This window comes from Chiloscyllium plagiosum, unplaced genomic scaffold (genome assembly GCF_037043375.1).
Source record: "Chiloscyllium plagiosum isolate Xiang-an unplaced genomic scaffold, Cpla_swu_hap1 HiC_scaffold_11, whole genome shotgun sequence".
Classification (NCBI taxonomy): Eukaryota; Metazoa; Chordata; class Chondrichthyes; order Orectolobiformes; family Hemiscylliidae; genus Chiloscyllium; species Chiloscyllium plagiosum.
The window spans coordinates 81878608-81903813 of NW_028270149.1; the positions used below are offsets into that span (position 1 = coordinate 81878608).

The following is a 25206-nucleotide window of genomic DNA, read 5'->3' on the forward strand; positions in this document are numbered from 1 at the left end:
AATTTACTGCCTCTTGACTGTGGATACATTTGTTTTCCAAATTCTTCCAAGTTAACCTGCTGAGTGCTTTCTTTCATCACAAGTTTCAGTGAAGACCACTGTAGTTTCTTCATTAGGCCATTTCTAAATGATTCAGTTATTCCCACTCCTGGGAATCCCTGCAAATGATGAATTTCATTACCGTAGAGCTCGGTAAAAAAGATTAAAATCATATATATTTATTTTTGTGATTTAATTTGTGATGTGTGCAGCTGAATTTATGATTTTGCAGATAAAGAATTTACTGTATGTTATTAATGCTACCCACATCCTCAGGTTTTATAAAAGACAACTTCAGAAGTAGTGAATACATTGGTTTTAAACTTCCAGAACTGTTTAGATTCTAGACTAGTTTATTTAGAATGGAAGTTAGTAAATGTAGCCTCAGTATTCAAGAAAGCAAGGTTAAAAAAAACAGGCAACTTTTATCCAGTAAATTTGAAATTAGAGAGGAAAATACTAAATTCTATTGGGACACCACAGCACTTGAAATCAAAACAAGGGGGGGGTGGAGTGGGCGGGGGGGGGTGGAGGAGAGGGGGGGGGGGGTGGAGGAGAGGGGGGGGGGGTGGAGGAGAGGGGGGGGGTGGAGGAGAGGGGGGGGGGTGGAGGAGAGGGGGGGGGTGGAGGAGAGGGGGGGGGTGGAGGAGAGGGGGGGGGTGGAGGAGAGGGGGGGGGTGGAGGAGAGGGGGGGGGGTGGAGGAGAGGGGGGGGGTGGAGGAGAGGGGGGGGTGGAGGAGAGGGGGGGGGTGGAGGAGAGGGGGGGGGTGGGGTGGAGGAGAGGGGGGGGAGGAGGAGAGGGGGGGGAGGAGGAGGAGAGGGGGGGGAGGAGGAGAGGGGGGGGGAGGAGGAGAGGGGGGGGGAGGAGGAGAGGGGGGGGAGGAGGAGAGGGGGGGGAGGAGGAGAGGGGGGGGAGGAGGAGAGGGGGGGGAGGGAGGAGAGGGGGGGGGAGGGAGGAGAGAGAGGGGAGGGAGGGGGGAGAGGGGGGAGAGGGGGGAGAGGGGGGAGAGGGGGGAGAGGGGGGAGGAGGGGGGGGGGAGAGGGGGGGGGAGAGGGGGGGGGGAGAGGGGGGGGGGGGGGGGAGAGGGGGGGGGGGAGAGGGGGGGGGGGGAGAGGGGGGGGGGGAGAGGGGGGGGGGGAGAGGGGGGGGGGAGAGGGGGGGGGGGGGAAGAGGGGGGGGGGAGAGGGGGGGGGGGAGAGGGGGAGGGGGAGAGGGGGGGGGGGGAGAGGGGGGGGGGGGAGAGGGGAGGGGGGGAGAGGGGGGGGGGGGAGAGGGGGGGGGGGGAGAGGGGGGGGGGGGAGAGGGGGGGGGGGGAGGGGGGGGGGGGGGGAGAGGGGGGGGAGAGGGGGGGGGGGGAGAGGGGGGGGGGAGGGGGGGGGGGAGAGGGGGGGGGGGGGGGGGGGGGGGGAGAGGGGGGGGGAGAGGGGGGGGGGGAGAGGGGGGGGGGAGAGGGGGGGGAGAGGGGGGGGAGAGGGGGGGGGGGGAGAGGGGGGGGGGGGAGAGGGGGGGGGGGAGAGAGGGGGGGGGAGAGGGAGGGGGGGGAGGAGGGGGGGGAGGGGGGGGAGGGGGGGGGGAGGGGGGGGGAGGGGGGGGAGGGAGGGGGGGGGGGAGGAGAGGGGGGAGAGGGGGGAGGAGAGAGGGGGGGGGAGAGAGGGGGGGAGAGAGAGGGGGGGAGAGAGAGGGGGGGAGAGAGAGGGGGGAGAGAGGGGGGGGAGAGAGGGGGGGGGGGGAGAGAGGGGGGGGGGAGAGAGGGGGGGGGGAGAGAGGGGGGGGAGAGGGGGGGGGGAGAGAGGGGGGGGGAGAGGGGGGGGGAGAGGGGGGGGGAGAGAGGGGGGGGGGAGAGAGGGGGGGGGAGAGGGGGGGGGGGAGAGGGGGGGGGGGAGAGAGAGGGGGGGGGGGAGAGAGGGGGGGGGGAGAGGGGGGGGGGGAGAGAGGGGGGGGAGAGAGGGGGGGGGGAGAGAGGGGGGGGGGGAGAGGGGGGGGGGGGAGAGAGGGGGGGGAGGAGAGAGGGGGGGGGGGGGAGAGGAGAGGGGGGGGGAAGAAGAGGGGGGGGGAGAGGGGGGGTGGGGAAGAGGGGGGGGGGGAAGAGGGGGGGGAGAGGGGGGGGGGGAAGAGGGGGGGGGGGAAGAGGGGGGGGGGAAGAGGGGGGGGGAAGAGGGGGGGGGGGGAAGAGGGGGGGGGGGAAGAGGGGGGGGGGAAGAGGGGGGGGGGGGGAAGAGGGGGGGGGGAAGAGGGGGGGGGGAAGAGGGGGGGGGGGGAAGAGGGGGGGGGGGAAGAGGGGGGGGGGAAGAGGGGGGGGGGGAAGAGGGGGGGGGAAGAGGGGGGGGGAAGAGGGGGGGGAAGAGGGGGGGGGGAAGAGGAGGGGGGGGGAAGAGGGGGGGGGGGGGAAGAGGGGGGGGGGGGGAAGAGGGGGGGGGGGGGAAGAGGGGGGGGGGGGGGGGGGAAGAGGGGGGGGGGAAGAGGGGGGGGGGGAAGAGGGGGGGGGAGAGAGGGGGGGGAGAAGAGGGGGGGGGAGAGAGGGGGGGGGGGGAAGAGGGGGGGGGGGAAGGGGGGGGGGGGAGAGGGGGGGGGGGGGGGGAGGGGGGGGGGGGGGGGGAAGAGGGGGGGGGGGGAAGGGGGGGGGGGGGGAGGGGGGGGGAAGAGGGGGGGGGGGAAGGGGGGGGGGGGGGGGAGGGGGGGGGGAGAGGGGGGGGGGGGGAAGGGGGGGGGGGGGGGAGGGGGGGGGGGGAGGGGGGGGGGGGGGAAGAGGGAGGGGGGGGAAGAGGGGGGGGGGGAGAAGGGGGGGGGGGGGAAGAGGGGGGGGGGGGAAGAGGGGGGGGAAGAGGGGGGGGGGGAAGAGGGGGGGGGAAGAGGGGGGGGAGAAGAGGGGGGGGAGAAGAGGGGGGGGAGAAGAGGGGGGGGGAGAAGAGGGGGGGGGAGAAGAGGGGGGGGGGAGAAGAGGGGGGGGGAGAAGAGGGGGGGGGGAGAAGAGGGGGGGGGAGAAGAGGGGGGGGGGAGAAGAGGGGGGGGAGAAGAGGGGGGGGGAGAAGAGGGGGGGGAGAAGAGGGGGGGGGAGAAGGGGGGGGAGAAGGGGGGGGGGGAGAAGGGGGGGGGGGAGAAGGGGGGGGGGAGAAGGGGGGGGGGGAGAAGGGGGGAGAAGAGGGGGGGGGAGGGGGGGGAAGGGGGGGGAGAAGAGGGGGGGGAGGGGGGGGAAGAGGGGGGAAGAGGGGGGAAGAGGGGGGGAGAAGGCGGGTCGGGGGGTCGGTGTGTGTGGGGTTGGGGGTGGGGTGGTGGAGTGGGGGTGGGGGTGGTGGGGTGGGGGGAGTGGGGGTGGGGGGGAGTGGGGGGAGTGGGGGGGAGTGGGGGGAGTGGGGGTGGGGTGGGGGGTGTGGGGTGTATGAGGGTGGGGGGTGTGGGGGTGTGGGGGTGGGGGTGTGGGGGGTGGGGGTGTGGGGGTGGGGTGGGGGGTGTGGTGAATGGGGTTCGGGTGTGTGGGGGTGGGGTGGGGGGTGTGGTGTATGGGGTTGGGGTGTGGGGTGTGGGGGGTGTGGGGGTGGGGTGGGGGGTGGGGTGTGTGGGGGTGGGGGGTGGGGTGTGGGGGGGGGTGGGGTGTGGGGGGGTGTGGGGGGGGTGGGGTGTGGGGGGGGGTGGGGTGTGGGGGGGGTGGGGTGTGTGGGGGGTGGGGTGTGTGGGGGTGGGGGTGTGGGGGTGGGGTGGGGGGTGTGGTGAATGGGGTTCGGGTGTGTGGGGGTGGGGTGGGGGGTGGGGTGGGGGTGTGGTGTATGGGGTTGGGGTGGGGGGTGTGGGGGGTGGGGGGTGTGGGGGTGGGGGGTGTGGGGGTGGGGGGTGTGGGGGTGGGGGGTGTGGGGGTGGGGGGTGTGGGGGTGGGGGGTGTGGGGGTGGGGGGTGTGGGGGTGGGGTGGGGGGGGTGGGGTGGGGGGTGGGGTGGGGGGTGGGGTGGGGTGTGGGGGGGGTGGGGTGTGGGGGGGGGTGGGGTGTGGGGGGGGTGGGGTGTGTGGGGGTGGGGTGGTGGGGGTGGGGTGTGTGGGGGTGGGGTGTGTGGGGGTGGGGTGTGTGGGGGTGGGGTGTGTGGGGGTGGGGTGTGTGGGGGTGGGGTGTGTGGGGGTGGGGTGTGTGGGGGTGGGGGTGTAGGGGCGGGGGGGGGTGTAGGGGCGGGGAGGGGGGTGTAGGGGCGGGGAGGGGGGTGTAGGGGCGGGGAGGGGGGGTGTAGGGCGGGGAGGGGGTGTAGGGGCGGGGAGGGGGGTGTAGGGGTGGGGAGGGGTTGTAGGGGTGGGGGGGTGTAGGGGTGGGGGGGTGTAGGGGTGGGTGGGGGGGTGTAGGGGTGGGGAGGGGGGTGTAGGGGTGGGGGGGTGTAGGGGTGGGGAGGGGGGTGTAGGGGTGGGGGGTGTAGGAGTGGGGGGGTGTAGGGGTGGGGAGGGGGGTGTAGGGGTGGGGGGGTGTAGGAGTGGGGGGGTGTAGGAGTGGGGGGGTGTAGGGGTGGGGATGTGAAGGTGGGGTGGGGGGTGCAGGGGTGGGGGGTGTGGTGTATGGGGTTGGGGTGTGTTTGTGGGGGTGAGGGGGAGGTTGTGTTTGCGGACAGTGGGACAGGAGACGACGTTTATGGCTGGTGAGTATCAGAGATGACAGCGAGTCGGTAGAGGCGGTTCCTCAGGCTGGGGTGAGACGCCCTGTGGGACCGGGAGCTGTCCCGGGTCGGGCTGGGGCTGGGGCTGGGGCTGGGGCTGGGGCTGGGGCTGGGCCTCCCCTCCCTCAGGCTCTAACACTTGCTACTTACGCGGCCGGAGATGGCACCGACTGGACGTCTTCCGCCGCATCGTAAAACTCTTCAGCGTCACTGGTATCGGACGCCATTTACATGAGACAGAGCAGTTTTGTCCAACCGGCCCGGTGCTCGAGCCGCTGGCTCGGGACAACAGGACGGAGCGAGACCCGAGTCGGAGACAGGCGAGGCCCGGAGCATGCGCACTACCCACCACTGCTGCCAGCCCCCAGCATACGCAGGACTCGCGGCCGTGGCGGGGAGGGAGCATGCGCAGAACTTGCTCCCGAGGGTGGGCATGCGCTTAGCTTGTTGGGATTTTGGAGGTTGTGACCATGCTGGGCTGAAAGACCGGGTGGGGGACGTTGTTGACCATGCTGGGCTGTGGGAGCTGGTGGAGGGTGCTGTTGACCATGTTGGGCTGTGGGAGCTGGTTGAGGGTGATGTTGACCATGCTGAGCTGTTGGAGATGGTGGAGGGTGATGTTGACCATGCTGGGCTGTGGGAGCTGGTGGAGGGTGCTGTTGACCATGTTGGGCTGTGGGAGCTGGTGGAGGGTGATGTTGACCATGCTGAGCTGTGGGAGCTGGTGGAGGGTGCTGTTGACCATGCTGGGCTGTGGGAGCTGGTGGAGGGTGATGTTGACCATGCTGGCCTGTTGGAGCTGGTGGAGGGTGCAGTTGATTAGGCTGTGCTGTGGAAGCTGGTGGAGGGTGCTGTTGACCATTTTGGGCTGTGGGAGCTGGTGGAGGGTGCAGTTGACCATGCTGGGCTGTGGGAGCTGGTGGAAGGTGCAGTTGACCATGCTGGGCTGTGGGAGCTGGTGGAGGGTGCTGTTGACCATGTTGGGCTGTGGGAGCTGGTGGAGGGTGCAGTTGACTAGGCCGGGCTGTGGGAGCTGGTGGAGGGTGCTGTTGACCATGTTGGGCTGTGGGAGCCGGTGGAGGATGATGTTGACCATGCTGGGCTGTGGGAGCTGATGGAGGTTGCAGTTGATTAGGCTGGGCTGTGGGAGTGGGTGGTGGATGCTGTTGATCAGGTAAGGCTGTGGGAATGGTGTACTCTTGTCCAGACTGGGTTGTGTGAGTAGAGCTCTTTTTCCAAAATAACACTCATACAGTTGGTTTCCAATTGCTTACTGTTAATCAAAGGGCAATCCAGAGTGGAAAGTTAACTGATCCGTATGAGCTTCAGGAAGAATGCCCATATCTTTGGCAGGAGAGAGAATTGGTCTTATTGAGTAGAGTGATTTTATTACCTGGTACGTAATAGCTATTTACACTGTATGTGTGTTTCATAACAGTAAGTACACATTGCTGTTAGCTACTGTGGAACTGGACACTCAGAATGTGTTAGGTCCTCCCAGTAGCACTCCTTTATATCATGTTGGGTGGAGTTTATCTTGTGATGTTAGTTAACCCTTTCAGCTATAGTAAGTTGACGGTTTGATTTTGGGGATCTGATATGCAGTCATACATCTTATATCCGGAAACAGACCTTTCATCCATGTTGACCAAATTAAACTAGTCCCATTTGCTTACATTTGGCTCATTCCTCCAAAACTTTCCTATTCGTGTACCTGTCCAAATGTTTTTTAAATGTTGTAACTGTATCCGTATCTATCACTTCCTCTGGCAGTTCATTCCACATACTTTGTGAGAAAGTGGCCACTTTCTCTTCTCACCTTAAAATTATGCTCTCTAGTTTTGAATTCTCCTACCCTAGGGATAAGACTTTTGCTATACAACTTATCTATGCCCCTCATGATTTTATAAACCTCTACAAGGTAACCCCTCTACCTATTATGCCCCACACTATCCAGCCTCACCTTATAACTCAAAACGTCTAGTACTGGTGACATCCTTGTACATCTCATTGCACACTCTCCAATTTAATAATATCCTTCATAGAGCAGGGCAACCAGAACTGTACACAGTATTCCAAAAGTGACCTTACCAAAGTCCTGTACAACTGCAGTATGACATCCCAAGAATAGAGTAGATGGAGTGAGGTGCAGGTAAACCACTGCTTCACCTGGAAAGTGTGTCTCGGGCCTTGGATAGCAAGGAGAGAGGAAATAAATTGGCTGGTGTTACACCTTCTGCAATTGGAAGGAAAGATTACCATTCGAGTGTGCACAATCCCAGTTGAAGGCTGACAGAGGAGGGAAGGGGAAAGTTGTCTGGTGGTAGCATACCATTGAAGGTGACAGAAGTGGTAGCTAATGATCCTTTGAATTAGTATGTTGCGAGATAGTATTAACATATCCAGAATTAACATCAGCTGGGATCAGTTTAGCAGAGTAGTCCAGGAAATGGCTGATGAAATTCAACGTGAGCAAATGCAAGGTCTTTCATTTTGGAAAAAAGAATACAGGCATGGACTATTTTCTAAACAGTGAGAAAATTCATGAAGCCAAAGTACAAAGGGATCTGGGAGTGCTCGTCCTGGATTCTCTAAAGGTTGACTTACAGTTTGAGTATGTGATTAAGGAAACAAATGTAATGTTGTCATTTATCTCAGGAGGGTTGGAATATAAAAGCAGAGATGTGCTTCTGAGACTTTATAAAGTTCTGGTTAGGCCCCATTTAGAATACAGTGTCCAATTTTGGGCTCCACACCTCTGGAAGGACATACTGGCACTGGAGCATGTCCAGCAGAGATTCGCATGGATGATCCCTGGCATGGTAGACCTAACATACAATGAACGGCTGAAGATCCTGGGATTGTATTCATTAGAGTTTAGAAGGTTGAGGAGAGATCCAAAAGAAACTTACAAGATAATGCATGGCTTACAAAGGGCAGATGCTGGGAATTTGGAGGGGGTCAATTTAGAATGGAAATGAGGAGACATTTCTTCAGCCAGAGATTGGTGAGCCTGTGGAATTCATTGCCACGGAGGGCAGTGGAGGTGCAACATTAAATGTCTTCAAGGCAGTGATTGATAAATTCTTAATTTTGCAAGGAATTAAGGGCTCCGGGGAGAGTGTGAGTAAGTGGAGTTGAAATGTCCATCAGCCAAGATTAAATGGCGGAGTGAACTCGATGGGCCGAATGGCCTTACTTCTACTCATGTCTTATGGTCTTACGGATTTTACCTCATTTATTGTCACTCTTAAAATTGAGGTAATTATTTTCTCTGGTTTTCTTCAGTGACATTCAACTTTAAAATTTGTGTTCTTTATCTTATTTTTTTAAAAATCAGCACCTGTGGATTTTTGGTGTACTTCAGGTTCCTATTTTTCCAGAATTACCATGGCTGAGCAGAAGGAAACAGGTTGGCAGAGAAGGGTGATAGTGGGGAGAGAGACACCAGAGGAGTATTTTAACTGGCAGAATATGACTAATGATGATGTGTGAGGATCTCCACTGGAACTGCAAATGTTCACCACATTTGTTACTTAGATGATTGGATTAAAAAAAATCAAAATTTCTCAATGAAACTAAGGTAAGTGGCATTGTAAGCATTCTAGATAGAAACATACAAAAAAAAGATAGCTTATGTTAATGGGCAAAATTGTGACAGATGGATTTCAATATAGACAAATATGACATCGTCCATTTTTGGACCAATAAAGGATAAACAGAGCTACTTTCAAAACAGTGAAAAACAAGACATCGTGGTTGTCCCTAATGATTTGAGGGTCCATCTTAAATTGGTCATTAATATGTTATGAATGAATATGAAAATAATCTAAAAGGCAAATGGATTACTTGTGAACTAGAAGGTACAAGAATTAAAATTGGGTTTCAACTGTACAAAGTGCTGGTTGGCCCACCCTTGGAGTCGTTGGGAGCTATTCTGGGCACGACCCCTTACTAACTTTTCAGGTTGCGCAGTGACAATTTACTAAAATGATGCCTGAATTCCAAGAGTTCAGTAACGAGGAGAGATTGCACAAACTTACTACTGTATTCCCTGTAATTTTACGTCTGTCTTTTGCTTCTTTCCCAAGCTCGTTATTTTGTGTTTGCCAATATTTAAATTAATTAGTTATTTCTAAGGCATACTTTGAATTTGCCTGAAAGCCTGTCTCTGAACATTGTGACTTTAATTGTTTACCTTGGTGTTATCTGCAAACTCTTATGATTTTCTCAATTGCATTTGTTTCGAAACTTTTAGAAAACTGTTATTAATTTTACTTGTGCATTCTGAAAAGGGGATTGATCCAAAATGTTAACATTTTGCACAGAGCTAGCTGAGTACTTTCTGATTTTCTTTTATGTATCTAACACTTAACAAGTTTTTTTTTCCCCTATGTGAATTCACTGAGCCAGATAGCATAGATAAGCATTCTGATCATCATGCCTGTGCTGGCTTTTTGAAAGCACAAACCAAGTAATATCTCTCCCCTCCTTTTGCCTGAAAGCACTGCAAATGTTTCCTTTACAAGTAGATATCCAATTCCTTTTGTAAACCATGATTGAATCCTCCTTCATTATCTTTTCAGGCACTGTATTATGTTAACAATGAGATCATTGTGATGTTAATGATTTTCTGTAACTTATTTGGACTTTGTAAGTTCTATTAGGCCATATATTGGTCTTAACTCATAAAAGCTGTTTCATCACCTAATAATGGTGTTAATTCTGGAATAAAATTTCAACATGTATCAGGACCATAAGAGTGCAATTAAACATACAGTGATTTACGTCACTATTTACTATTCAATATTGCAGTGAGTATACTCTGGCATTTGAGTAGAGTACTTTGTTATGGCTACTCCAAACAATACACTTTGTCTGAAAAATAATGCCTCTTTCAAAACTAAATTTCATCACATGAAGAATGCTTTCTGCACAGGGGGAAATATATGACAATAACTAGACACAGAGCTATTTTGTGGTGCAAAGCTAGCAACTATAAAGTGACACAGGATTTGTGGCATTTTCGTAATGAAGGGTCAAGACACAATGTTGACCACTAAATAAAATTGTTGGCTGCTGTTGATTTCCTCTGTATTCAGAAGCATTTGTGTACAGTTATGTAATGTAAAAATGTGCCTGTTAATTGAGCGGGTAACAAGAAGCTAAATAATCTAGTCCTTCACAAAAGTATGACAGCACAAGAACTTGTACCCATGATTCCAGACAGAATGGGCTAGAAATCTCTGCCAGATTATCAATTGAGGCATTGTGTAGTGTAATTGCATTTCTTTACCACAGCATACACAAATAACAGACATTCTTTGAGTGCCACACAAAATCTGCAACAAGGTAGATGAATTGGTGCCACCGATATAGGTATATTTGAAACTGCAAGCTTTCAGAGCACCCGCTCTTTCCTCAGGCAGAAGGTAGGTGTGATCCAGTTGCCAATCCAGAGACCTGGCTGAACAGTGACCAAACTGGGAACTGAATACTCAAAACATATTTGACATTTAGGAGGGACAAGCAAAAAGGAAAAGGAGGTGGGGTGATGCTGTTAATAAGAGATGGAATCAGAACATTAATGAGAGAGAATGCCTTAAACTAATCCCTTTAAATTAACAAGAATCTTAAATCAGAAATTGCACAAAATTGCTACTCAGTCTAAACAAAAGAATGAAACGAGAAAGGTCACCAGGCACCTGGTACACCCCTCCTGACAGCAGTGTAGGTGTTCCTACAAGTTCAAGAAGGCAGCTCGCCGCCATCGCCACCATCTCCATGGCAATTAGGAATGGGCAATAAATATTGGCCTCGCCAATCGCACCCACACCCACATTGCCTTAAAGGAATTTTAAAACAGTGTGGAATCAGAGTGGAGCTAAGAAACAGCAAGTTATAGCAAACTATGGGAGGAACAGTATAGCATAGAAACAAGGAACAAGGATAGACCACTCAGCCCTTCGAACCTGCTCTGCCATTCAATAAGATTGTAACTGAAATGATTTTACCCTTAACTCTACATTCCTACACATCCCTAGTAATCTTTCATTCCCTTGGTAATCAAGAATCTATCTTACTCTGACTTAAAATATTTATAGATTCTGCATCTTCTGCCGTTTGAGGAAGGGAAATTCAAAAACTCCATAACTCTTTGAGAGAAACAAAAGTTTCCTCATTACTGTTTTAAAAAGGTGACCCCTTATTTGAAATGACTTCCACTTGTCCTGTAAGAGGAAACATCCTTTCACAATCCACCTGGTCAAATCCCCTCAGAATTTATCTCTTTCAATTAAAGCACCTATGATTCTTCTAAACTCTAACCTTTCCTCATAAGGCAATCCATTCATTTTTTTCTATTAGCCTAGTAAACTTTCTCTGAACTGAGTCCAATTAACTTGTCTATATGTTGACCTGTACTGTACAGTATTCCAGATGTCTCGTGAATGCCCTTTATAACAACTCCCTACTCTTGCATTCAGTTCCCCTCATAACAAACTGTTAGCTTTCCTGATTACTTGCTGTACCTGCGCACTAACCTTCTGGTGTTCGTGCATAGGGACACCTATATCTCTGTGCATCTCAGAGCACAGTATGCTTTTTTTTCCTGCCAAATTGGACAATTTCAAACTTTCCCCACTGTATTCTTCCAGATTTCTGCCCACTCACATAACCCATCTATATCCCTTTGTAATCTCCTTATGTCCTTCTCACAACAAACTTTTCCACCTACCTTTGTGTCATCAACAAATTTAGCTGCATATCTTTAGCTGTCATATCTTTGTTCCTTTCATCCAAGTCATTTATGTAAATTGCAAAGAGTTCAGGCTTTGCCATATCCTATCTAAAAATGACCCATGCTTTTCTATTCTTTGCTTCCTATTAGCATGCTAATCTTTAGTCCCTGCCAAACTGTTTACCCCTAAAAACCACAAGGTTTTATTTTCTGCAATAGCTTTTAATGTGGCAACTTATCCATAAATCAACGCACAATACATCTACTGGTTCCCTTTTATCTACAGCACAAATTGCTTCTTCAAAGAACTCCACTAGATTAATTAAACATGACTTCCCTTTGACAAAAATATCTTGACTTTGCCCAATTACTTTGAACTTAGCCAGGTGTCTTTGGGTAAAAACTGGTTCCTCCTCGCTAATGTCTGAGGAAGTTAGCAGTGGAATTCAGCCAGTGATTTCAGGAATTAGATGTGATGGAAGAAATCATCATGTGTCTTTCAAATCCATTCCATCAAGGACAAGTGAATGGGTAAGAAATAAAATTCCATCAAGTGTTGGTTTACAAAGTGGTTGAGTTGAAGTGGAGGTAACAACTATAGTAAATGATATTGAGCTAAAAGTCAAATCAAGAGACATTGGCTTTTGGGGACTTGTAAATGGAGAGTAAAGAAAGAGCACACTTTATCATTTTTTTAAAGTGAAAACTTACTTTGGCTCCATATACCTCTGTGAGACAGCATTCTCCTTAATTAAGGTAATCAAGTTTGTCTCACATCCATCTCACAGATCCCCACTTAGCAGACTATAAAAGAGTAGCAGTCTTCCAACTCAGAGTTCAAGGAACTGAAAGAACTGTGGATGCTGAAAATCAGAAACTAAAGTAATTGTTGCTGGAAATTGCTAGAAAATCTCAGCAGGTCTGGCAGTATCTGATGGTAGCTAGGAAAAAGTTGGTATTTATGTCATATGTGGTGGGAAAAGGGAGAGGAGTAAAGGTTAGGTGGAGGTGGGACTCAGAGAGATAAACACAGTTGGACAGGCAAAGTAGTAGGTAAAGGTTAAACTAGGAAAATGAATATTTGCTAATAGAGGCTATTACTAGCTGACAATGAGTTGAGTGTGGTAGCAGCCTATATAATAGGCAAAAGTGAGGACAGCAGATGCTGGAAATCAGTCTAAATTAGAGTGGTGCTGGAAAAGCACAGCAGGTCAGGTAGCATCCGAGGAGTAGGAAAATCAATGTTTCGGGCAAAAGCAGCCAATATAATGCCAAGTTCTGGTATGTGGAGGTTGGGGTAAGGACATGGGAGAAATTGCTCAAGCCCTAAAATTGTTGAACAAAATATTGAATCCAGAAGGCTGCAGAGTACCCGATTGGAATATGAGGTGCTATTCTTCCAGATTGCATTGACCTTCATTGGAACATTGCAGTAAACCCAAGATAGAGATGGTCGCATGGTAATACTGTAGTGTGTTGAAGTGGCAGGTAATTAGAAGCTAAACTCCCCCCACCTCATCTTCTGAATAACTACCAACCTTTTCTTAACTGCCATCAGTTCTGAAGAAGGATCACTGGACTGGAAATGTTAACTCTGCTTTCTGTCCACAGATGCTGCCAGACTTGCTGAGATTTTCCAGTAATTTCTGTTTTTGTTTCAGACTTCAAGGCACTGGCATATAATGTGCAGTCATGGGTGTCACACTGACACTTGGTGAATGGAGGACAAAATTATAATACTTAGTTTTTGTATTTATATCACACAACAAATAGTTCTATATTTTCTGAGGTGTAGTTTTGGATTATACTTAAATTCAAAAACTAATCTTGTAGGTTTGTCAGTTGCAGTCAGTAAACTGGAATGAGGAGTTCACCAATATTATAAGTACAGTGATGGCTCTGGCGTTAATGTATCTGGCTGCTTCCATGAGCAAGTTGGCTACCACCATAGACACCAAGGTGCAGCACTCTGTGTCTGCTGGGTAAATACTTGGATGTACACTCCATCACTGTCACCAGCAGTGTTATCATAGAATCCCTACTGTGTGGAAACAGGCCCTTCAGTCCAGCAAGTCCACACCAACCGTCGGAAGAGTATCCCATGCAGACCTGTTCCCCTATCACTCTACATCTACCTCTGACTAATGCACCTAATCTACATATCTGCCAAGGCGAGAGAGACCCAATTAATGTTCCCTCTAAGTACCATCTTATGATCCAATTTATTGACTGCAACTGGCAAATCTGCAAGTTGTTGCAGTGCTTCCCCACCGGAAGAAACTGTTCAGGCCAAAACATTGAAAACTTTCAAGAAAAAACATAGATATAATTCTTAGGACCAAAGAGATCAAAGAATATAGAGAGAAAGGTGGAACAGGGAATTGACTTAAATAATCAGCCATGATCAGATGGAGCAGACTCAGAGTGAAATGGTCTACTCCTGCTCATGTTTTCTATGTTTGATAAAGTCACTAATATCCAAGTCCATGTGACCATATTCTGGCTGGGGCTGAGTAGATTCCTGGCCTTCCGCAGTCTTTTCTGTGTCAGAGAGCTGGGCTGTTGCTTGTTTGATCAGCTGCAGAAACATGTCTGTGATATGCTCACCACTACTGAAAGGGACCTTGACATTTGTGAGAACAGCATGAATCAGGCTGATATATTCAAACAGGTTGATGCTGAAAATTTTGAAAAAAACGAAAGGATAGACAAGTCCCCTGGGCCAGACGGGATATATCCAATGTTACTTAGGAAGCGAGGGAAGAGATTGCTGCTCCTTTGCATCTTTACTGTCCACTGGAATAGTGCCAGATGGTTGGAGGGTGGAAAATGTTATTCCCTTGTTCAAGAAAGGTATAATCTTAGGAATTACAGACCAGTCAGGTGAGCAAATTATTGGAGAGGATTCTGAGAGACAGGATTCATAATTATTTGGAAAATCATAGTATGATTAGAGATAGTCAGCATGGCTTTGTGAGGGCAGGCCATGTGACACAAGCCTTATTGAATTCTTTGAAGATGTGACAAATCGTATTGAAGGTAAAGCAGGGGATGTGATGTGCATGGATTTTAGCAAGGTGTTTGATAAGTTTCCCCGTGGTAGCCTCATTCAGAAAGTAAGGAGGCCTGGTATACGGGGACATTTGACTGCCTGGATGCAAAGTTAGCAAGTGGGTTAGTAAGTGTGCCGATGACACAAAGGTTGGTGGGGTGATGGAGAGTGTGGAGGGCTGTTGTAGGTTGCAACGGGACATTGACAGGATGCAGAACTGGGCTGATCAGTGGCAGATGGACTTCAACCTGGAAAAGTGTGAAGTGATTCAGTTTGGAAGGTCGAATTTGAATACAGAATATCGGGTTAAAGGCAGGATTCTTGACAGAGTGGAGGAACAGAGGGATCTTGGGGTCCACGTACATAGATTCCTCAAAGTTGCCACCCAAGTTGATGGGGTTGTTAAGATGGCGTATGGTGTTTTGGCTTTCATTCTCAGGGGGACTGAGTTTAAGAGCCGGGAGGTTATGCTCTAGAGAGCCCACGTTTGGAATATTGTGTTCACTTATATCCGCCTCAATATAGGAAGGATGTGGAAGCTTTAAAGGGGGTGCAGAGGAGATTTACTAGAATGTTGCCTGGACTAGAGGACATGGTTTATGAAGAAAGATTGAGGGAGCTAGGACTTTTCTCATTAGAGCAAAGAAGGATGAGAGTCTAAATTAGAGTGGTGCTGGAAAAGCACAGCAGGTTAGGTAGCATCCGAGGAGTAGGAAAATCAATATTTCGGGCAAAAGCCGGTTTTTGCCCAAAACGTCGATTTTCCTTCTCCTCGGATGCTGCCTGACCTGCTGTGCTTTTCCAGCACCACTCTAATCTAGACTCGAATTTCCAGTATCTGCAGTCCTCACTTTTGCCAAAGAAGGACGAGAGTTGACTTGGTAGAGATGTACAAAATGATGAGAGGCATAGAGAGAGTGAATAGTCAGAGACATTTTCCCAACGCAGAAATGGCTGTCACAAGGGGACATAATTTTAGGGTGATGTGAAGATGGTTTCGGAGAGATGTCAGAGGTTGGTGTTTTTACACAGTGTGTGGTGGGTGTGTGGAATGCACTGTAAGCAGTGGTAGTATAGTCAGATACATTAGGGATATTTAAGTGACTCTTGAACAGGCACATGGATGATAGTAAAATGTACTTCACAACCACCTGATGAAGGAGCAGCACTCCAAAAGCTTGTGTTTCCAAATACACCTGTTGAACTGTAACGTGGTGTTGTGTGATTTTTAACTTTGTACACCCCAGTCCAACACCAGCACCTCCAAATCATGAGTAAAATGTAGGATATATAAGTTAGTTTGATCTTAGAGTAGGATAAAAGGTCAGTACAACATTGAGGGCCAAAGAGCCTGTACTGTGCTGTACTGTTCTATGTTAAGCTCCTGAGGCTAATCTGGACAGAGCAGCTATTCAGCTACATGTCTCTGAGCTGGTGAAGGGTGCAGGTGAGAGCCTTATTGTATTTTCTCTGAGGGTTGAGCGACTTAACTCTTGGCTCTCCAGCAGATTCACTCTTCCCTGCCTCACTTCAATAGACAATTCCACTCACCTGAATCTTCCAGAACTGACTTTCACTAGCAAGGCCCACCTTGACAACTTATTGTTCCCTCAATTTCCAGTTCTCTGGTCAGTTCCATCATTTCAAACAGCTCACCCAATCTTCACAAAGATCCTGCTAGGTGAACATAAAACTGTCCTCACCTCCCATGGACACAGTATCTGCTAAGCTTCTCCCGCTCCTTCATGTTTCTCTGACAATCTAAAATAGCAGAAATGGCTCAGTGGTTAGCACTGCTGCCTCACAACGCTAGGGACCCAGGTTCGATTCCCAGCTCGGGCAACTGTCTGTGTGGAGTTTGCACATTCTCCCCTTGTCTGCGTGAGTTTCCTCCGGGTGCTCCGGTTTCATCCCACAGTCCAAAGATGTGCAGGTCAGGTGCATTGGCCATACTAAATTGTCCATAGTGTTAGGTGGATTAGTCATGGGTAAATGTTGGGGAATGAGGGTCGGCGTGGACTTGTTAGGCCAAAGGACCTGTTTCCACACTGTAGGGAATCTAATCTAAACTCACAAGTATGAAGACTGCCATTCAATATTTCAAGAAGTTTTTATTTGAGTTGCTTTCTTCATAGCAACCAGATCATTTTGCTCTGTCCCTAAGTGTCAGTGTAATCTCATGTCCCCCTGTCCAGATTGTTCTGATTCATCTTAAGTTGGAAAGAGTCATTTTAAACATAAATGGTAGACTTTATAAATCAGTTATAATATCAAAATATATAAAAAAGCATTGTAGTAGTAATGGTCCTTTCATTTAAAAACTCCCAACTGTCTTGCAGATTGGTGTTTCTTTTGCAACTGGCCGATTCGTACTCTTTCAATCATGGGAAAAGATTTCCTTTGTTTTGTTGCATGGATCTTCCATGTCCTTGGCTAAAACATTGCACTGTGCCATCGCATCCCTTTCAAAAACTCTTTGTGGATTTCACACAGGCTGGGGCCTGAGACAATATCCTTGATGGGCCCAAAGATTTCATTGTTGTGCAGACGGGTCACTGGACCTGAAACATTAACTCTGTTTTCTCTCCACAGATGCTGCCAGACCTGCTCAGCTTTTCCAGCAATTTTTGTTTTTGTTTCCAAAGATTTCATAATTTGCTTGGTGTAATTATCTTTGTCAGGAACATTACTGTTGATTGCTGCCAAATCATGTGGCTTCTGGTATTGAGAATTGGCATCAAGAGAGGAATATCATTACATATCATTTCTCACTCTGTGGGTTCAACAATTTTCTTTGTCCTCCTCAAAAGCCAGACAGTAAATTGTCATCAGCTTTTCACTTTAGAAAACCAACTTTGAAACACTCTACCACTTCTTTGAAACTGAAAGGGACTGGAAAATTGAAGAGTTTTCTGCTGAAGTAAAGAGGGGAAGGGGAAGCAAGTGGAATTGATAGTGAAGATGCCTCACAGCAAAAAAGCACAAAGGTAGTGGTCTTGGTTATAAAGAAGTGATATGGAAAACAATTAGTATCAATGGTTTTCAGAAAATAGGTCAGCTCTTCTGAGAGCAAACCCATACAAATGAGACATGTTGGGGGTGGGGTTGATACAGGGTTGGGAATGAGAGGTAATCAAAATGGAGAACAAAGCCCGTAATTTGAAATTGTTGACCTCAATTTTGAATCCTGAAGGCTGTAAAGTACCTAAGCTAAAATATAAGGTTCTATTCCTTCAGCTTGCACAACACAGGAATACTTGCAGCAGGTTTGAATAGAAAGTTTGATATGAAAACAAGCTAGTGTATTGAAATGGCAAGCAACTGCAAAGTTAAAGTGATCCTTACATACAGAATGAAGGTGCTCCAGAAAGTAGGCGAAAGTGACGACTGCAGATGCTGGAGATTAGAGTCCAGAGTGTGGTGCTGGAAAAGCACTGCAGGTCAGGCAGCATCCGAGGAGCAGAAGAATTAATGTTTCGGGCAAAAGCCTTTCATCAGGATTTATGATGAAGGGCTTTTGCCCGAAACATCGATTCTCCTGCTCCTCTGATGCTGCCTGACCTGCTGTGCTTTGCCACCACACTCTTGTGTTCTAGAAAGTTGCCACAGTCTGTGTTTGGTCCCGTCAGTGTAAAGGAGACCACATTGTGAGCAACGAATACAGCAGACCACTTTGAAATAAGTACAAGTAGAAGTATATTACAGTTTCACTTGGAAGGTCTGCTTGGACTCTTGAAAAGTAAGGAGGAAGGAGATAATGGCACAAATGTTACACCTTCTGTGATTACATGCAGAAGTGCCATGTTGGATGTGGAAGAGGCATTGGGAATTATTCTTCGAGGCAGAGGCAACAAGGGTTTCTGTCAGTGGAATTGACCTAGTTTCTACTACTAACACCTATTGTAGTTCCTTTTTACTACTATTAGCACACTCCTTCCTTTCACTCTATAGTACCTTTATGACCCTCCCCTTTCCAGTCCCTTCAGCTCTGAAGAAATTATATCAGACTCAAAATGTTATCTTTATTTCTGTCTGTACAGATGCAACTAGACCTGCCAAGTTTCTGCAATGCTTTGTTTTTATTTCTAAAGCACTCTGTTCAGTTTTTAACTCCTCCATTTTCTTCCAGGTTTGCAGGTTCTCATGCTTATATCTATGAAGAAAGTCTGAACCAGTTGAACATTTGAATTATCGTTCATTACATTAGAATGTATCTCATCCTGTTTAAACTCCTTTATCTTTCAGTTTTTATGATGGAATTCTCTGTTGTTCTTTTCCAGGAGATGCTGGATTCATGGAATCCCGACAGTGTGGAAGCAGGCCATTCAGCCCATTTAGTCCACACTAAACCTCTGAAGAGCATTCCACCAAAACTCACTCCCATACCTCTGTAACCCTGCATTTCCCATGGCCAATCCACTTAATCTGCACATTTATGAACTGTGGGAGGACACCAGAGCACCCGCAGGAAACCCACTCATACACGGGCAGAACATGCAAACTCCACATATTGCCTCAAGGCTGGAATCGAATCTGGGTCCTTGGCTGTGAAGCAACAATGCTAACCACTAATATTACCTTTTTTTTATGCTTTCAGTTTAACACAACTTTTAATATTCAGCCAAGAATGTTTTAATACATTTCCAATTTTTATAGCATTTCTTTTTGCTTTTTATCTACTTATTGAGTTGAGCTTTGTCTCATTTCTTTCTAGCAATAGTGCATTCTTCGTCACTTAAAATGTTAAATTGTGTTCCAGTATCCTTGCTCGTAGCTTGATTGAGTCAGCACTGCATTCAGCTGTTCCACTCTCTGTCAAAGCATTCTGACCCTATATTTCATTATTAATTGAGCCCTGTTTCTACCTGCAGTGCCAAATGTTGCTCATGTTTCTCCTGCATTTTTAATTCAGATGGCTTTATCTTATTTCCAGCTGTTATAAACTTATTCTCAGCCTGATGTTGCAATGTATCTTCAAATACCTAACTCCTTGACCAAGTTTCTGATCACTCATCCTCATTTTTTCCTTTTACTCAGTGCCTATTTTGTTTCTAATAATGCCTCTGTGAAGCACCTCGGTGTTGTTTGCTCTATTAGAAGTGGTTTCTTTCCAAATTTAATTTCTATATGCTATTCATATTAAATTGGTTAATCCCTTATAAAGGTAATCTAGGCAGAAGTTAATTCAATAAACATTTACATAAAAGTATAACACAGATTTGGAAATGCACCCTTGGGTTTTTTCTTGTTAAATAAATAAGCTATTTAAAGAGAACAGCAATGTATTTGAAAACCGAAGTAGAACAGTCTTTCAAAAGAGGAGCTAAGGCTCATTAGAAATTCTACTAATGAGTTTGAAACATTAGCATGAAAATTACTGTGAGCACTGCAGCATGACGGCATAATATGTCTGTAACAAATGCCGCCTTCCATTTTTAATTCAGTCATCAATCTATTTAAAATTAATGGATTAGCACTTCTCCTAGCATATTGAGCAAAGGAATTTGATACAAACACATTAAGCATTCATAAAATAACATCTCTGGTCATAACTTACAGCCTGTTGTGTTTTTAAAATTGTTATTGCCTGGCATGTTTAAAAAAAAAGGAGTCTATTAAGTACAGAAAATTTATATACAGAACTATAAAGGTTTACTACACAGCCCATCTCATCTCTGCCAACTTCGTGCAAGCAAACGTTCATAGTAATTCTCTTGCCTTGTGTTTGACTTATAGCCCTGTATTTTCCGTAGTATTAAATACTTAGTCAACTCCTTCCTGACAGGTGAAATGATCAGTACCTCAGCCAGTCCCCAAACGTGCCATATTCCAATAAACCATTTGATAAAAGAAATTCCTTGCTCTTATCTACAGCTATAAAATGATGGACCCTCATCACTGGCTAGATCAAACAAAATTGTACTTCCCTGTCAAAACCCTTCAGAATTTAAAAAAAATGAAATACACACATATTTTGCATGATGTCACAATTTCTTGGCAAAACATGTTGACTGATGGTGTCGATATTTAAACTTCTATAAAAATGTGCAGGTTTTTGTTCTAACAGGCACTCGATGTTATCAACATGACATTCAAAAACATCTTTGATAGAAGAGATTAAGAGAACAAAAAAGAATCTTGAAATCTTCAGTACGCAGGGTGGAGGAGGATGGTGATGGTGTTGTAATTTATTTCATTTCTCAGCTAAGGTTTGTCAACTAAATAACACTTGGCTTGAATCTAGCACTCGACATTCATTCTGTTTATTGAAATCAAATGGGAACTAGTCCAAATCTGTTTTGAGAGACAGGTGGTAACCTTTACCTCCATTATTAGATTCAAGTGTGATGTGGACATAGAAATGTGGACTGAACTCACGTACAAACTTTATTTCTCCCATGTTAAGGCAATTGAGACAACCTTCTGTCTCATGGGAATTTGCAGGTCTTTTATTTGACATTATTGTTTCCCTTTGAGTGTATGGATACACAATCAGTAAATCAAAATACTGGATCTTTACAGCCTGGAAAGAGAATATAAGTCAAAAAAGGACTTTGACCAGGCCAGCCTTTAATGTACTTGAGTATCAGGGAATGAAATATTAATTGTGTGATTTTTCAGAGAAGAGTGAAGGAGGAGGTCCCTGGTGAAAGAGGATTGTATAGTCAGAAAAGGACTATTGAAATGTAGCTTACTGATCATCAAAATGGTGTGGATGAGAAGGGAACTCGCAGGGATATGTAAGGGAGCATATCATTTCAAAGAAGATGGGGAAAATTTGAATACATAAACCATAACAATACGACTTTGGTACTTAAAATGAGAAGCTGTTAATCTATACAAAATGTAAACATTCTTCATGGCTTTGCCTGAACCATCTGAGGCTATCTATACAGATTGCTTTCAAAAGCTACTGTCTCCCCATCTCCATTTCTGACTGTTTCTAAATTATTCCAGGATCTTCCTCCTCTTTCTTAACAGCAATTCCCCCCTCCCCACTGTGTTCTAATGCCTCTGCCTTAAATGACATTGAGCTGAAATTTGTGCTCCATCAGTTTGGAAGTATCTTCTATTTTGATGATGCTGTAAATGAAAATGGAGGAAGATATAAAATGGGCAGCCATCTTTCTCTTAGGTGGTCCTTCAGATAATAGAATGGCTTGCTTCCCGTCTGGTTTAATAGATGATGAGGTGACTGATAAGTCCAGTGAGCAATTTGCTGGCTCTCCCACATGCGAGGCAGGTATTCTGTGTGGGGTTGGGCACATGCATTGTTTAAGGGTTTGTTTGATTCCCTCTAATCCCTCAACTTTAACACTGCAAATTCCCAATAAAGTTTCTCAATGTGTTTGGTGCCTTCCTGAATGTACCATCTCCATTTTGGTCACTTACAAGTCAGGATCACCTGTGATTTAATTCAGTAAATATTTCTCCAGCTGGGACTATCTTGCTGTCATTGAGTTCTTAGTAGAGCACCTGCTTCAGGAGTTGACTATTAGAAATACAAACAAACTATCTATCCAGTAGAACTGGTTTTGTGTGATCTTGTTTCAGTGTTGGGCGAGTTAGCTTGTGAGAGGACACTGTCTTTGTTGCTTGGGGGATCTTGCGAGGGATATCAGTGATGACAATTCTCCAGAGTATAAGGCACCTGTTGCAAGGTGCACATCTGAGCACCTGTGTGGGGTTGGCCACATGAATTGTTTAGGGGATTGTGCAATTCCCTCTAATCCCTCAACTTTAACACTGGAAATTGCCAATAAAGTTTCTCAATGTGTTTGGTGGCAAAGCGTGCATACATCAGGGAATACACAGCCACTTTCAGGACAGCGGCGATACGCAGAGCATGTGGAAGGGCATTCAGGCCATCACCAACCACAGAAGTTGGTGGGCGGCACGGTGGCACAGTGGTTAGCACTGCTGCCTCACAGCGCCTGAGACCCGGGTTCAATTCCCGCCTCAGGCGACTGACTGTGTGGAGTTTGCACGTTCTCCCCGTGTCTGCGTGGGTTTCCTCCGGGTGCTCCGGTTTCCTCCCACAGTCCAAAAGATGTGCAGGGTCAGGTGAATTGGCCATACTAAATTGCCCGTAGTGTTAGGTAAGGGGTAAATGTAGGGGTATGGGTGGGTTTCGCTTCGGCGGGTCGGTGTGGACTTGTTGGGCCGAAGGGCCTGTTTCCACACTGTAATGTAATCTAATCTAATCTAATCTAATGTAATCTAATCTAATAGAACAGGATTGCCTGCTTGTGCTGGTAATGCCTCCCTCACGGATGTGTTGAACAACTTCTATGCACGGTTTGAGGCATGAAATGACGTAGCAGTGAGGAAGTCCACTCCTCCCCCCCTTCCCAAAATGACTGGGAAACCCCTATGCAGAGTCAATCCACGTAAGGCTGCTGGACCAGATAACATCCCTGGCAGAATGCTCAGAGGATACTCTGACATACTGGCAGATGTTCTCACGAACATCTTTAACATCTCTCTGAGCTACAAATAGTTTCAATGTGCTTCAAGGCTGCGACCATTGTCCCCGAGCTGAAGAAGTCTCAACAGATGATGCCATTTCTACCACCCTCCGTCTGGCCCTCACCCACCTAGAGAAGAAGGACACCCACGCCACTCTACTGTTCATAGACTTCAGCTCTGCATTTAACACTATCATTCCTGAGCACCTGATTGGAAAACTGAGTCTGCTGGGCCTAAATATCTCCCTCTGTAACTGGATCCTGGACTTCCTGACTGGCAGACTCCAGTCAGTCCGGATTGGGAACAGCATCTCCAACACCATCACACTGAGCACGGGGGCCCTCAGGGCTGTGAACTCATTCCACCGCTGCTCCCCCTGTTGATGCACGACTATGCAGTGATGCACAGGTTGAATCACGTCATCAAGTTCACTGATGGTACGACTGTAGTGGGTTTCATCAGCACGAACAATGAGTCAGCATACAGAGAGGAGGTGCAGAGGCTAATGGACTGGTGCAGAGCCAACAACCTGTTTCTGAACATTGACAAGATGAAAGAGATGGTTGTTGACTTCAGGAGGGCATGAAGTAACCACACTCTGCTGGACATCGACGGCTCCACCATGGAGCTCATAAAGACCACCAAATTTCTTGGCATACACCTGGCGGACAATCTCACCTGGACCTTTAACACCAGCTGCATAGCCAAAAAAGCCCAATAGTGCCTTTGCTTTCTGCGCAGGCTGAGGAAAGACCATCTCCCATCCTCACCACATTCTACAAAGGGGTCATTGAGAGTACTCTGAGCTGGTGCATCACTGCCTGGCTCGGGAATTGCACTGTCTTGGATCGTAAGATCCTACACCAGATAGTGAGGACACCTGAGAAGATCCTCAGGGTCTCCCCTTTATTACAGACATTTACACCACGCACTGCATCTGAAAGCTAAAAGCATTATGGAAGACCCCACACAACCCTCAATCAAACTTTCCTCCCTCCTGCTATCTGGCAGAAGATACCAAAGCATTCGGTCTCTCACGGTCAGACTATGCAACAGTTTCCTCCCCCAAGCCACCAGGCTCCTTAACACAGTATGATTGGATTCTTTCCCATCTGAAATTCTTTGCACAACTTCGAATTGCCGCTAGAAAAATGTCTATTATTTATCATTCTTCTACTTCACTGTAACTTGCCTGTTTTGCACTTCTTATGCACTTTCTGCTGCCCTATGTACGATTGTATAGTTTGTGCTGTCCATATAGCACCCTCAGTCCTGGAGGAACGCTGTCTCATTTTTACTGTATCAGTTGTATATTGTAGAAATGACAAATAAAAAGCTACTCATACTCATGAAGAAAGGTCATACCGGACTCAAAACTGTTTTTTCTCTGTACAGATGCTGCCAGACCTGCTGCGTTTCTCCAACAATTCTTGTTTTTCTTTCCAATTTCCAGCATCTACAGTTTTTTGTTTTATTATACCATTGATTATTTCCAGTTTTAGACCACCGTAAAGTCAAAATTGCACATGATAGGTCAAGAATACTGCTTCAATTAAACTCTGAAGGCAAAAAAGAAGACATGGGTTCAGACCGGAAGATAAATTTGGGATTGATGTCATAAAATATCATAGAAGACCAGTTAGCCCATCACCACTCTACTGTCTCTCGGCAAGAGCAATTCCGTTAATGCCACACACATGCCTTTCTCCTGCAGCTGTGTAGAATCTTCAGATAACATTCCAACTCCCTTGTGAAAGCAACAAATGAATCTGCTTCTACCACAATCTCTGGCAGTGTGTTCCAGATCCTGTGAGGTGCTGACTTGGAGTGAGTGTGTATGAGATTGCTTTCAGGGAAGGATAATAGAGATGAGTACCTTGGAATTATTTACACATAGTTGGATCCCATGATAGGAAAACAAGTTGTCTTTGCAGTTGGTTAGAACAGACCTGCTGAAGTAATAAATAAAATTGACACTTTGTACTGATGAAGTGAACAGCCCCTCGTCAGCAACAAAAATATTTATATAGTGTCTTTAATAAAGCGAAACAGCCGAAGGCACGGAAGCATTATCAAACAAAGGTTAAAACCTCTCAGCCACATAACAGATATTAGGACAGAGAACAAGACAAAGGTTTTTATTAGGACTAGTACTAAGTTCAACAAGATCTTTTTGCAGTTTATATAATTTCAGAACAGACAATGAACCGAACAATTAGGGCAATTCAGCAGTTGGCCTAAATTCAGCCTAATAAGATACAGGGGGAAAATGTTCTGAAGTA

The 25206-nt window shown here is 47.7% G+C and overlaps 1 protein-coding gene and 1 long non-coding RNA gene across 3 annotated transcripts in view; one reads left to right on the forward strand and one right to left on the reverse strand.

Annotated features, from left to right (window-relative positions):
* The window catches only part of wdr44 (WD repeat domain 44), a 61956-nt gene extending 56963 nt beyond the window's left edge, over window positions 1-4993 (reverse strand). For both annotated transcript variants that reach the window (XM_043704365.2, XM_043704367.2), the window contains exon 1: window positions 4815-4993. In XM_043704365.2, the coding sequence (XP_043560300.2) occupies window positions 4815-4891 (77 nt within the window). In that variant the 5' untranslated portion in view covers window positions 4892-4993. The remainder of the gene's footprint in view (window positions 1-4814) is intronic.
* A 3176-nt stretch (window positions 4994-8169) lies between these two features.
* Window positions 8170-24279, forward strand: LOC148148856 (uncharacterized). The gene is made up of 3 exons (XR_015758594.1): window positions 8170-8247; window positions 18736-20664; window positions 22688-24279. It is a non-coding gene; the product is annotated as an uncharacterized LOC148148856 (long non-coding RNA).
* The last annotated feature ends 927 nt before the right edge of the window (window positions 24280-25206 follow it).